This window comes from Embiotoca jacksoni, unplaced genomic scaffold, assembly GCF_022577435.1.
Source record: "Embiotoca jacksoni isolate LCO1_2020_lvr unplaced genomic scaffold, fEmbJac1.0.p SCAF_9, whole genome shotgun sequence".
NCBI lineage: Eukaryota > Metazoa > Chordata > Actinopteri > Embiotocidae > Embiotoca > Embiotoca jacksoni.
In genome coordinates, this window is record NW_027185447.1 from 10,141,632 (window position 1) to 10,153,630 (window position 11,999).

The 11,999-nt window shown below is 40.8% G+C and overlaps 2 protein-coding genes across 2 annotated transcripts; both read left to right on the plus strand.

The window, feature by feature from the left end:
- Nucleotides 1–1,467: 1,467 nt before the first annotated feature.
- On the plus strand, nt 1,468–7,123 carry dtx3 (deltex E3 ubiquitin ligase 3). The gene is made up of 5 exons (XM_069141100.1): nt 1,468–1,943; nt 2,161–2,201; nt 2,763–3,565; nt 4,734–4,951; nt 5,183–7,123. The coding sequence occupies exons 2-5, from the start codon at nt 2,189–2,191 to the stop codon at nt 5,256–5,258; spliced, it is 1,110 nt and encodes a 369-aa protein (XP_068997201.1). The 5' UTR covers nt 1,468–1,943; nt 2,161–2,188; the 3' UTR covers nt 5,259–7,123.
- Nucleotides 7,124–8,287: 1,164 nt separating this feature from the next.
- On the plus strand, nt 8,288–11,736 carry LOC138193354 (probable E3 ubiquitin-protein ligase DTX3). Its single transcript, XM_069141344.1, has 3 exons — nt 8,288–8,781; nt 10,185–10,402; nt 11,283–11,736. Exons 1-3 carry the CDS (start codon nt 8,482–8,484, stop codon nt 11,359–11,361), a joined length of 597 nt encoding a protein of 198 aa, XP_068997445.1. The 5' UTR covers nt 8,288–8,481; the 3' UTR covers nt 11,362–11,736.
- Nucleotides 11,737–11,999: the final 263 nt, after the last annotated feature.

An 11,999-nucleotide genomic window follows, 5' to 3' on the forward strand; every position in this document is an offset into this window, starting at 1 on the left:
TATGTGCTAATTATAAACAGTAGTGAAAGATGTATTCAGATTCTTTACTTTAGTACCAAAGCAGCAATGCAAAAATACTCCATTACAAGTCAAGGTCCTGCATTAAAAATCCTACTGAGGTAAAAGTAGGTAAAATAATTGCCAACAAAACGTAGTCAAAGTATTAAAGTAAAAGTCCTGGTTTGGTCCCTCTTGCTGATATATTATTACATATGACATTATTAGATTCGTAATACTGAAGCATCAGGGTATCAGCAGCATGTTACTGGGGTTACTAGGTCATATAGGGAGGCTGTGGCTCAGATGGTAGAGTGGGTTGCACACTAATCGGAAGGTTGGTCGTTCAATCCCCAGCTCCTCCTGTCCACATGCCTAAGTGTCCCTGAGCAAGACAATGAACCCTAAGTTGCTCCTGATGGTGTACCATCGGTGTGTGAATGTGCTCCTGATGGCAGCACCCTGCATGGTGATCTGTCTCATTAGTGTGTGAATGGGAAAACCATGTTAAAGCACTCTGAGACCAAAAGGTGATAAAGCACTATACAAGTACAGACCATTTACTGTTGTAGCTGCTGAAGGTGGAGCTACTTTATAACCAGTTTTATAGACAGAGAAGATAAATCTGATGGGGTGTCAGATGATTACTGAGAGGAAAAAAGAAAAAACAAAGTTCTGATACACAAATCTGCTTTCAGGTAGTGTGCATTTTTCTCTAATCTTAAATTTTTTTTTGGAAGATATTGGATGATTTAATGAAATATAACAATATGAGAAGTTGAGAGTAACTCTTTGGAGCTGTTAGCAACTCAGACTTCTGAAATATGACTCGACTACACACACATAGTAGCCCAGTAGTTGTAAGATTACAAAAAGGTTGGATCTTTAATAATGTGTTGTATTTTAAAAGCTTGTTATTGTGTCAAATCAACATTTTTAAAGGGTAATCAAAGCTATCCATTGGAGAAAGTACAACATTTCCCTCTGAAGTGGAGTGGAAGTCGGATTTTAACATGGGATCAAATTGAAATACTTAAATCAATCACAAGTAGGTCAAAGCTATCGGCTACTTAAGTAAAATAATTGAATAAATACAGTGTAGGCTACTTAGGCTATTTTACACTACTGGTTGATAACTATATCAATCTATAATTAATATCACTAGCTTATTATTATTATTGTATTTCAGCTACATCCTACTTAATAAAACTGCTTTACAACTAAAAAAAACTAAAAAAAAACAAAATATTTGTGTGTTTGGATAAAAAGCTGTTGTGCTCCAAAAGAGGAGTGGGTATTCCCTGGATGGTGTGTAGGCTGGACTCTTCTGTGAATTTAGCGTGTATTGAGCGCCACGCAACCATTATTATTATAGCTGATAATCACGACCAAAGTATGATTCACAATAGCATAAAAAAAAACACCAGTATTTGTCAGCCAATCGTGTCAACTCAGTGACGAACTTCCTGGTCACATTTTCTCGTATGGGCTCCTTATTTTTAGGCAAATGCTTCCGTGGAGTCAACAGAGAGGACACGTACGGTTACACGGCGAAGACAAGGAGTTACAATGAAAAGGAGGAGCGCATTATCTGACTGGAGAGGGTAGCGTGGTCGGGCCCAGATAAAGAGGAGTATTTACAATTTGCTGTGTGTTGTTACTACCCCTAAGCCCAAGGACGTACGAGGAAGGCAAACGCAGGCGAGACGGTAGCGGCGCAGGGTTTTGGATGGCATTTGCCAGGGCCAGGGAGAGGCTGTTGAAAAACCTACAGAGACATGAGCCGGGTATACGTTTGGATAACATGCCTTGACTACAAAAGACTAATTATCCACCGATAAACTGCAGCAGCACGTCAGGCATAAAGGCCTCCTCCGATGGAGCTCGGCGCTCTTTAATCCAGCCAGAAACCTCCCTGACAGGCAGCGACGAGCTACGGCAAAAGGGTGAGGTGTCGGTGTAATCAAGGGGGGGGGGGGGGGGGGAACAAACAAACAAAAAAAACACGTTAATGTTGACGGGAAATGTGTCAAAGGCAAAGCTAATGTTGCGAAATTTCCCGTCGCTGGTGCTGCGGAGAATGGCTCAGTCTAAATATCGGCGAGCAGCTGTGTTTGTTCCAGTCCTTCAGCTTCTCTTCCTCTCTTTTTTTCTGTTCAACAGGACGATTTACTCGCAATTGAAGGACTTTATGGGATCGCAAGGTAAACCTGTCAGCCTACGCAAGTGTCACTGTTGTGTGTGTGCATGTGGTTTTCTGTGCAGCCTTCATGTTTTCCGCCTGTGACGGGGTTTAGTTTCCTTTGTTTACAGTCTGAATTTCTGAACAGCTGATACGTCCTCAGCAATGCCGCGATACTGCCTGTTGTATATATTTCGTTGACGTGCTGCAGCCACTGCGAATAGCTGCCCGTGTAGAGGTATTACTTTTATTTTTGTTATGCACAGATACACTGCAGACAAAACAAGTCAACGCCAATGCTGCTTTTCGTTTGCATTTCCTCGAGCTGTTCATCGCACAGGAAAGAAAGTAAAGCCACCACCGCCTGCAGTTCAAAACCACTCTTGTAGCCATGTCTGCGCAAACCACAGCCTCTTTCCCCATAATGCATCTTAAAAAATGCAATATGTGCGAGAGCAACACCTTATGGTGGCAACTTCTTAAACTGCATTTTTCCTTCAAGCACACACATTCGAATGCAAATGATGCTCGTTTGATTGTCTTTGTACAAACACTGATGACTTTTGTGTGTCTCTCTGTGCAGTTTCCTCTGATGAGATGAGTGTGCGTGCTGGCCAGTGCTGTGATGAGGTGCTGGTGTCACAAGCGGTGTGGGATTACCTGGCTGCAGCTGGGCGGCCCTGGCTCATTGACTTCCAGCTCAAGCAGGGGATGAGCGCTGGTATCATTAGGCGAGGGGAGAGGGGAGGCTGCTGTGCCGTGCGGCTGCAGCCCGTGGAAGGCTCCAGGAACGCAGGAGCTAGTGTGATGGATGAACCCATCTCCAGTGAGACACGAAAAGCCTTCATCGACTTATGCCGCTGTGCCCGCAAAGAAATGAGCAAACAGGATGGGGGATCCAAGAGGAAGCGGGCTCTGCTGCCCTGTGTGGGAGTCCTGGAGCCAAACAGAGAGGGGAGCCTGCTTCAGCCTCCATCTCCCCTGCCTCGGCGCTCCCAGAGACAGCAGCAGAGGTTCAGGAAGCCTGCTGATGAGGAGGCCTGCGCCATGCTCCACGAAGTCGCCCAGAGGAAAGACACGGACCCCAGTATGCCTTCCCACAGTGAAGCAGAGGACAATAATACATGTTCAATCTGCATGGGGGACATAGTGGAAAGAACCACCCTGGAGAAATGTGGCCATTCGTTCTGTCGCTCTTGCCTGGATCAAGCCTTCAAGGTGAAGAAAGCGTGTCCCGTGTGTCGGCTAGTGTACGGCCAGCTGATTGGGAACCAGCCTGCCAATGGTTCAATGATCGTAGAGAGAGAGCCTGATCTGGAGCTTCCCGGCCATGAAGGCTATGGGTGTATCTGCGTCATTTACAGCTTCCCTCCTGGCCTACAGGCGGTGAGTAGACCGAGAACACGGTGCAGATGCAGACTGTGAGTGCAACTCAGTGGGATAACTTCTCATAATTATCTATGGCTGTAATGAAATTCAACTAATATCTTCGGATGAATAATTTGGATCCTTGAACATTGTCAAACATTTATACATTTAGGCATGATTCTTAATTCGGTACACACGACCCGGTTGTTTTAAACAATCCTGCTCCATACGGATATCTGATCGGTTCACACTTAAATCATTTTTAATCTATCCTGAGTTACATGGAAAACCCAAATTTCCAGTTTCTAGAGGGAAATACATTGAATTAAAGGTTCAATCTTAGATGAATAACAGGATCTAACCGTGGTTTCACTCAAATCAATGGTCTTTAAATGCACAAGAGAAATACTTGACAGTAGCTTCAGTTATGCGTGTTTATATCACAAGTTTTGGTGAAACAAAAAGCAGTAAAACAGGCATGAATTTGTAAATATGCACTGGCAAAAGTAAAATATATCCCTTGTTCATTATTATAACAAACTCCTCAGGGATTTGTTTAAAATCTAATTAATATGGTCAAATCAAGTATTTGGTGTGGTCCCAGTAATTCTTGAGGCACTTTACTTTAAGGGGGTGCTCCAGTGATTTAATAGCACAGCTTTAGTGACTTTTTTTTTTTTTTTTTTTTTTGGTCAAACTCTTAACAATGCAGAATCCTACATTTCCTTGAACAGTATCTTTTGAGATCTTCTCAAGACACTGCCTGGTGAAGTCAGTGGCCTTTTCAAACCCCATGATGGCAGTTTGTATGCAGACTTTCTGTGTAACAACATAGTTTCCGACCCCAAGCCGAGATGACACCTGATGATACCAGTAGTGGTTTTACTTTCTGGAACGGAGAAAACTCCACTCCACAGGAGGCACTTTAAACAGCTGTTACAGTGTCACACTATCATAGCTAAATAAAGTGACCTTTTTGAGTAAAATTAGTTACACGCACACACGCAAACACACAGCTCACAAAAACTTCAACCAAACACACTTAAAAATAAAAGACCTGGCCGTGGCAACACAGTCATTGGTGTCACAAAGTGTCCCAGACCCCAACAAACAGACGTGTTTGAATGTTTAAAGCTATTTATGTCCTTATAAATTGATCCTGTTTTATCTCCTTTGTTGCTAACAGCCAGAACACCCCAACCCGGGTGTTCGGTACCCAGGAACTGACCGTGTGGCCTACCTCCCTGACAGCCCTGAGGGAAACCGTGTGCTGGGCCTGCTGCGCCGGGCCTTTGAACAGCGCCTTATCTTCACCATCGGTACCTCCATGACTACGGGCATGCAAAACGTCATCACCTGGAATGACATTCACCACAAGACCTCAATATGGGGCGGGCCACGCTGGTACGTATTGGCTTTCATCAGGAGTTGGATGGCTTGTGAGATTTGGTTTTGTAATACCTCAATGACTCTGCTGGGAGATGAGGCGGCTGAGAGAAGGGCTCAGTAAAGACTGACAGATCTAATATGGGTTGCTGACAAGGGAATGATATCGGTTGATGTCCTTGGCTAGATGTCACTATTGCTGCCTCAGCTCATACAGGTGCAGTGATGGCTTTTTATTTCTCCTTTCAGTTTTGGCTACCCTGACCCCACTTACTTGGTACGAGTGACAGAAGAGCTCAGAGAGAAAGGCATCACAGCGGACTGACGGCGAGAAAATGACAGATTCTTCCAGGTCTTTGTAAGACTTGCCGAGTGTCCTCGCAGTGGACATGACTCGGCTCCAGGTTGTGCTCTGAGACTGCCCGTCCCTTAAAAGATGGCTGAAGACAAAGACCCTCAGCAGACAGGCGTCTAATGCTGCAGCAGAGCCCATATCACTCCACCAGTTGTTCCTCTGTTTGTTCATTTTCCGCCAGAGTTCAGTTTATCCCAGTGCTACACTTGGAAGAAAATACTTTGAGTGCCGTGCATTCAAAGTCCTCTAACTGTCACTGCTGGCAATAGGACTGATATCTGATGCACTTATTTAAGAGCATTGTGGTGTGTTGGAATTCATGGTACTTATATATTATTTAGGAAATATAAGTTTAATTTTATGAAGAAATTTTATGTTATAATAATGTTTATTTCTACTCTGGGGGCTACTTTATTTCTTACAAGCACACATCCTTGGTTTCCGAGAAATGTTTGTTAAGTAAGTCTCTAATTTGATTGTTACTAATTACCTGTTGTAAGGATAGTTTTTGGTTCATATGGCAGAATAGCACTGCTTCTATAAACAGAATTTATTTTCTGAAGTTATTGCAATCTGAAGCACTCACAGGCACTTTGGTGAGCGAGTCAGTTTTCCGGTAAAGTAGGAGAGAGGGTTTTTGCTTTTCTGTGAAGAGTGCTCGGGGTAAACAGGTTCATGCAGCCATCAGCTATTAGTTTGCTGGCTACAAGTTGATGTCAATTGCTTAGGACTTTGTGTGTGATCTTCAACCCCCCCCGCGCCTGTTTTTACTTGCATAGGAAGAATGTTAAATGATGTCTCGTTGCAGCACCTTTTTTTTAAAAAAATTTTTTTTAAACATGCATTAGGACTTCCCACTGGGTTTTTCCATTGGTCACTGCTGTTATTTCAAGATGTCTCCCAGGTGTTGAGCCCATTACCTCAGTTGTTAGCAACGTGCTCCTCTGATTACCAGATTTATGACGATGTCAAACATGAAGGGCATATAGACCACGTAAACCAAATCCAAGGCACAAAAGCTCTTTAAATATCTATGCCTCTGTCCCTGTCAAACTGGGAGATTTGCCTGCTAATCTTCTCATTTAAAATGAGGTAACTGTTGTAAATTTATCTTCATAGATAATCCATGATACACAGTTAAAAAAAATAACAACAGAAAATGTTGCGGGAACAATTGATCTGATTTAGGGTGGGATATTGATCTCATTTTGTTGTGCCTTTCTTATATTCACTTTTGATAAAAATCAAGCATGTTTCTGATGAATGGTGAACAGTTTGGGCGTACTTTGGTGTTATTTGATAGGTGCACAGCATTATGTTTGTAGCTATCTGGCTTTTAGTACAAATACCACACAATTCATTAAAATGTGTATACTAATGTGTTATTGAATTAGCCTCTCCTTCATAAACATTCTTGTAGTCCAAATGCAGAAAAAAAACACCTCTGAATTGATAAATCTGTATGTGTGAAAGTGCTTTGCTAAGTGCAGTAACCTGCTTGGCTAGTGGCAAATTTAAGATTAATGTGACTGCTCAGATCCATTCATCCAATCCTTTTACTATGTTTTCATCCCCTTTGTATTTTAGTTAAGGGACCAAATGAAATAGTTTTGGGACACAGGATTGTAGTTTACTAAAGCTACTGTGCAAACATTTCTATGCATTACATGACGGAGGAGGAGTCAGGAGAGTGAGGTCGAGAGGTTACACATATTACAAATTGATTGTTAAGGAAAACGTTGAGTTTTGCTTTTCTAATTGTGTTGATTGATACTTTGTTGATATTCAGAATAATGTGCTTTACATTTTAATACTTGAATAAAAAGTTATGTTTGGGTGTGTGTTGGATATTCAATGTAGGCTGCAGATAAAACAAGGTGCATCATAGCGAGCTGAATCTAAAACTAGTGCTGATTCGTTGGGAATGAGTTCAGGTTGTCGCCTCTAATCAAGATTGGATCTGCATCATTCCCTGGTCGTATTAATCAGGATACTGAACTCTGCCAATGCAATTTGTGCCATCTAATGGGCAACATAATTGCTTGAAACTATACCTTATTTTATCCGTTAACAACTTTGCAAATTGGTAATGATACGACCTACAGTTGATCAAACTTTTAAAGCACATTTATTGCTACTCATGGCTCTACTTTCCAAGGTGTGTAAATTATTGTGGATATCAGATTCATGAAGACATATACCTGTTGTGGCTCCACGCTTCTCCACAGCTCAGTACTGAATATGTGACTGATTGAAGAGGTCAACACTTATTTGAACACATTAAGAAATAACTCTTTCACTTACTTAATAAATACTTTGGATAGATGATTATTAAAACTTGTCTTTCAGGTATGAAACAGTCAGATACGGATTTTAGTTTGCTCTGCACTCCTAAAACAATCTCTCAGAAATCTCTCGGAAAGGCAAGATGCTTACAAATCCTAACCTGCAGTGGAAGATTCAGTTGCATCAATCAGTTTTTTGCCACGTACAGTTCATATAGGCAACGAATAGGCAACTTACTTTATTATATTTAAGTTATAAAATAAGAAAGAACTTTATTAGAATTTTAAAATGCTACATTTTGGGCATTTCTCCTCTCATTACAATCCATATGTTTATTCAAGTGTCTACAAAATTAGCTGGCGGTGTTGGAGCTATTTGCTGTTAGGTGGTTTAATTGAATATGAATTTCTGCATTTTATATGGTCAGCTTTTTAAAAAAAATTATTCTATACTGCAAAATATAGTATTCAAGTATAATAAATTGTCAAAATAGTTGTAGATTAAAAAAATAGGCTACATTTCTCTCTTAAAGGTAAAAGAGTAGCAGTAGATGCAACAAAGTAGTATGACATTAAAATACTCAAATACAAGTACCTCAAAATAGCAGAGTGTAGTTTACTTACATTGCTCCGCTGGGGGGGAAACCCATTTTGTTTACATTTGTTTCAAAGCTTTAGTGTTCGTGACAGCCTGACACAATCTGGGTTAGACTTTCTCGTCTGAGCTACCGAAATAAAACTCCGACCAATCAGAGGTCAGTTGTGCACCACTTCCGAGCACATGGATGTGCCTCACCCATTGGAGATGAAGCACATTCCTTATTTGGACGTCACAAATCTCCCTCATATTTGCACCCGTCCACGGAAATGCAACATTTGGCTTACTTGTCGTCACATACCGAGAAACAATGGAGAGAGCACCAAACAACAGTGGAGTCAGGGACAACGCGGAAGACTGCGCCATTTGCTTGGACGTAATTCAGGAGAAGAAAACGCTGAAGTGCCTTCATTCTTTTTGTTCCGAGTGTATCGACTCGCTTTTCAGTTTGAAGCCCGCTTGTCCGATATGCAACATCTACCACGGGGTGTACACAGGGACCCAGCCGGAGGGCACGATGACGGTGACTCGCAGCTGGCAGAGCCCGCCCGGCTTCGAGCACTGCGGATCCTTCATCATCCAGTACAACTTCCCGGCGGGGATACAAGGGGTGAGACTGGCGGTTTGAACGCACGGGCACGTCAACAGAGTTGATGTCAGCGGGCTCCATGTTTCTGCACTTTTTCCCCCCCTAATATTTGTCCACCAGAGGACAGTGTTGTCTCCTTAATCATCCCGCTACCACGCGTAAAACATATTTAAAGCACCTGCATTAGGTGTGTTAAAATGGCTGCCGGTTCAGTTAGGCGTCACCCAACTTTTATGCGCCCCAGAGAGTTCTTCTTTGATTACATCCAGACCGGGATGGTATCACATGCGCTGCACAATCTAATGTTTTTAATCGGTTTATCCGTGGACATGTTGTGAAGCGACATGGAAGTGGTTTTCCTTTTGCGTCGCTCTGTTGCCATAGAAACAGCGTAGCGCTTTCGGGAGGACACGCCATGATTATTTATCCACCACTTGGATTGTTGTATAAGAATATAACATTATTTCCCTTTTACCAGGAATAATCAATATTATTATTATTATTATTATTATTATTATTTTGTTTCTTGGTTGGTGGACAGATGTTCTCTTTTATTATTTCCACCCCGTGCCAGTTTCTACAAATTTATATTTTTGTTTTAATGTTTTTTAGGGAAGAGGCTAACTGATCATGACCTGCCATTTTATATTAAAATATCCAAAAATATTTTGGCTAATATTTAAGATGGGCTAAAGTGTCAACTGGGGATGCAACTAATTTTCATTACCGATTTGATTAATTACTATTTTCTTAATTTAATCAATTAAAAACATTGTTTCCAGGAGCCGAAAGTGATCTCTTCAGATTGTTTTGTTTGATTAAGAGTCCAAATGCAAAAATGTTTAGTTCAAAGCAATAGCAAAAAGTGGAAAGTAGTTCTCACGTTTGAGATGTTTGGTGTTTTTATAAGAAAAATACTGAAACAATTAATTGTGACATTTATTTCAGATTGATTTTCTGTCAGTTGACTAATTGATTGATGGGATCATAATTTTAGCTGCAGTCATATTTAGAATATGTGGCAGTTTTATGTGCAGGTCATTTTAGACAATATTTCTTATGGGAGTCAGATGCAGACCAAAATAATGATGTTTAAAGCGTTGATTTTCAATTTGGATGTAGCAAGTTAACGAACAAAATCAGGGCTGATGATGACGGGAAGAGATATGATGTATGCAGGGACAGTGAGACAGACAGCGTTATGATTTTGGAGGCTGTGCAGCACTGTTAGAAGTTTCTGAAATGTTTGCTTACTTGATATCAGGAGTATTTTAGATGTAATACGAGCCACAATTACAGTGGTTGGTTAAAAAACTTCCCACAGTTCCTGAAGGGAGGATTTTCAATTGGGATTAAGAGTCAACACAAATGGGTCACAGTTGTTAAGTGTATATCATGTGTGTTTTTTGTTTACCATATTACAGCCTGAGCACCCAAACCCTGGTGTAAGGTACAGCAGCACGTCTCGTACTGCCTTCCTGCCGGCCTGCGAGGAGGGAGAGAAAGTCATGAAGCTGCTGAGGAAAGCCTTCGACAGGAGACTCACTTTTACCATCGGACGATCTGCGACTACAGGCCTCAACAACGTCATCACCTGGAACGACATTCACCACAAAACCAACATGGGCGGTGGTCCTCAGAGGTATATATACATTTTAGCTGTAGAAAGTCCAGTTTTATGCAAGTCATGTCCCTCTTAAATCCCAATCTAATCAGATGTAGTTTTAAATAATTACTCCTTGTCAGCAAAAATCCATAATATTAAGTATAAAAAAAACGCACCTAAGGATATAAGCATTTATACCTAATGGGTATTAATAATCAATACGAAGAGTCTGCAGCCCTTCTAGCATTTATGTGAAGCTGTACTTATGCATGTCTGATGCATGCGTAACACGCACAGTGACGGTGGTAGCATGCTGATGTTCAGCAGGTATAATGTTTGCCCTGTTAACCCTCTTAGTTTAGTGTGTTGCCAAGCAAATATTTGTTTATTATCAAAGAGCACAAAGTGCAACTAGGACAGATGGGAGTGCCAGAGGTATAGGAGGCCTATGGTCCTAAAACAAATAGAGGAAGACTCAGGGGATCACCAGTGTGAATGGGATTAATCTGTTGGGCATCATGAATATCAAAACAAAACGTCATTGCACTTTATCCAAAAGCTGTTGAGATATTTCAGTCTGGATCAAAGTGGTGGATCAACCACTAGGCAGATGAAGCCTTTTGAGAGACAAGTAGGGATAAATATTAGTAAATACAAAGCACACAGATGAATGTAGAGGAAATCACAAATATGCATTGTAAGGCGTGTGATTACTGTTTTAATAGCACACTGTCCTTGTTTCTTTTTTAGATTTTGAAAAGTACATTTTTTAGTACTTTTTGTGATGCAATGCCTTTTTAAGCTAATTTTTTTTAAATTAAAAATGCCAGTGCACCAAGCTCTTAAGAAAGTTATTATTCTTGTTCTGGAGAATCAATCACTACATTTTGTACTTGCTCATCTCTTTCTATCACAGTTTTGGATATCCAGATCCAGAATACTTGCTTAGGGTTCAAGAGGAGCTTCGCCTCAAGGGAGTGACAGAGGATGGATGATGGATGATGGATGAAGACGTCTTTTAGATAAATGTATTGTAACAAAGTTCCTTATTTCAAATTTGCACTTTTTGCTGGCCTTGTGCAGGGATCTTCATCACTGACGCGTTCAGGTTTTTTTTTTTTCTCTGCAAGAGGGTTAAATTGAATGAGAAAGTTTCCCAAAGACTTTTCAACTGTTAATTATGCAAAAGAAATGTATTAAACCAGTGGTGGAAGACATATTTAGATCCTTTACTTAAGTAACCAAAGAAGCAATGTACTCAACTACATGTAAAGGTCTTGCATGACAAATTCTACCCAGGTAAAAACATTTTTTTAAGTATGAGCAGAAAAATGTAGTTGAAGAATTAAAGTAAAAGTTCTGGTTTGGTCCATCTGACTAATATATTTTTTTATTTATGACATCATTAGATTTTTAATACTGAAGCATCAGTGTGTAAGCAGCATGTTGATGTTGTTGCTGGGGAGATCAAAGTCTGAAATATCTTCAGCCTGATGCTTTGCAATGATACATATTCATTGAGTTTGTGCCTTCAGATGATATCTGTCAACATACTGCACAAAAAAAGGTGTCAAACCAAAGAAGGGCCAGGAGTCCAGTCATGTATCGATCCAAAAATGTCTTGGATGTGTTT

Bases quoted from the DNA above. Each gene is read 5' to 3' on its own strand.
- dtx3 (XM_069141100.1), top strand. The intron at 3,566-4,733 runs GTGAGTAGACCG...TGTTGCTAACAG, and splicing joins TCCCTCCTGGCCTACAGGCG to CCAGAACACCCCAACCCGGG. The intron at 4,952-5,182 runs GTACGTATTGGC...TTCTCCTTTCAG, and splicing joins ATATGGGGCGGGCCACGCTG to TTTTGGCTACCCTGACCCCA.
- LOC138193354 (XM_069141344.1), top strand. From the start codon at position 8,482: ATGGAGAGAGCACCAAACAACAGTGGAGTCAGGGACAACGCGGAAGAC. The intron at 8,782-10,184 runs GTGAGACTGGCG...ACCATATTACAG, and splicing joins TCCCGGCGGGGATACAAGGG to CCTGAGCACCCAAACCCTGG. The intron at 10,403-11,282 runs GTATATATACAT...TTTCTATCACAG, and splicing joins ATGGGCGGTGGTCCTCAGAG to TTTTGGATATCCAGATCCAG.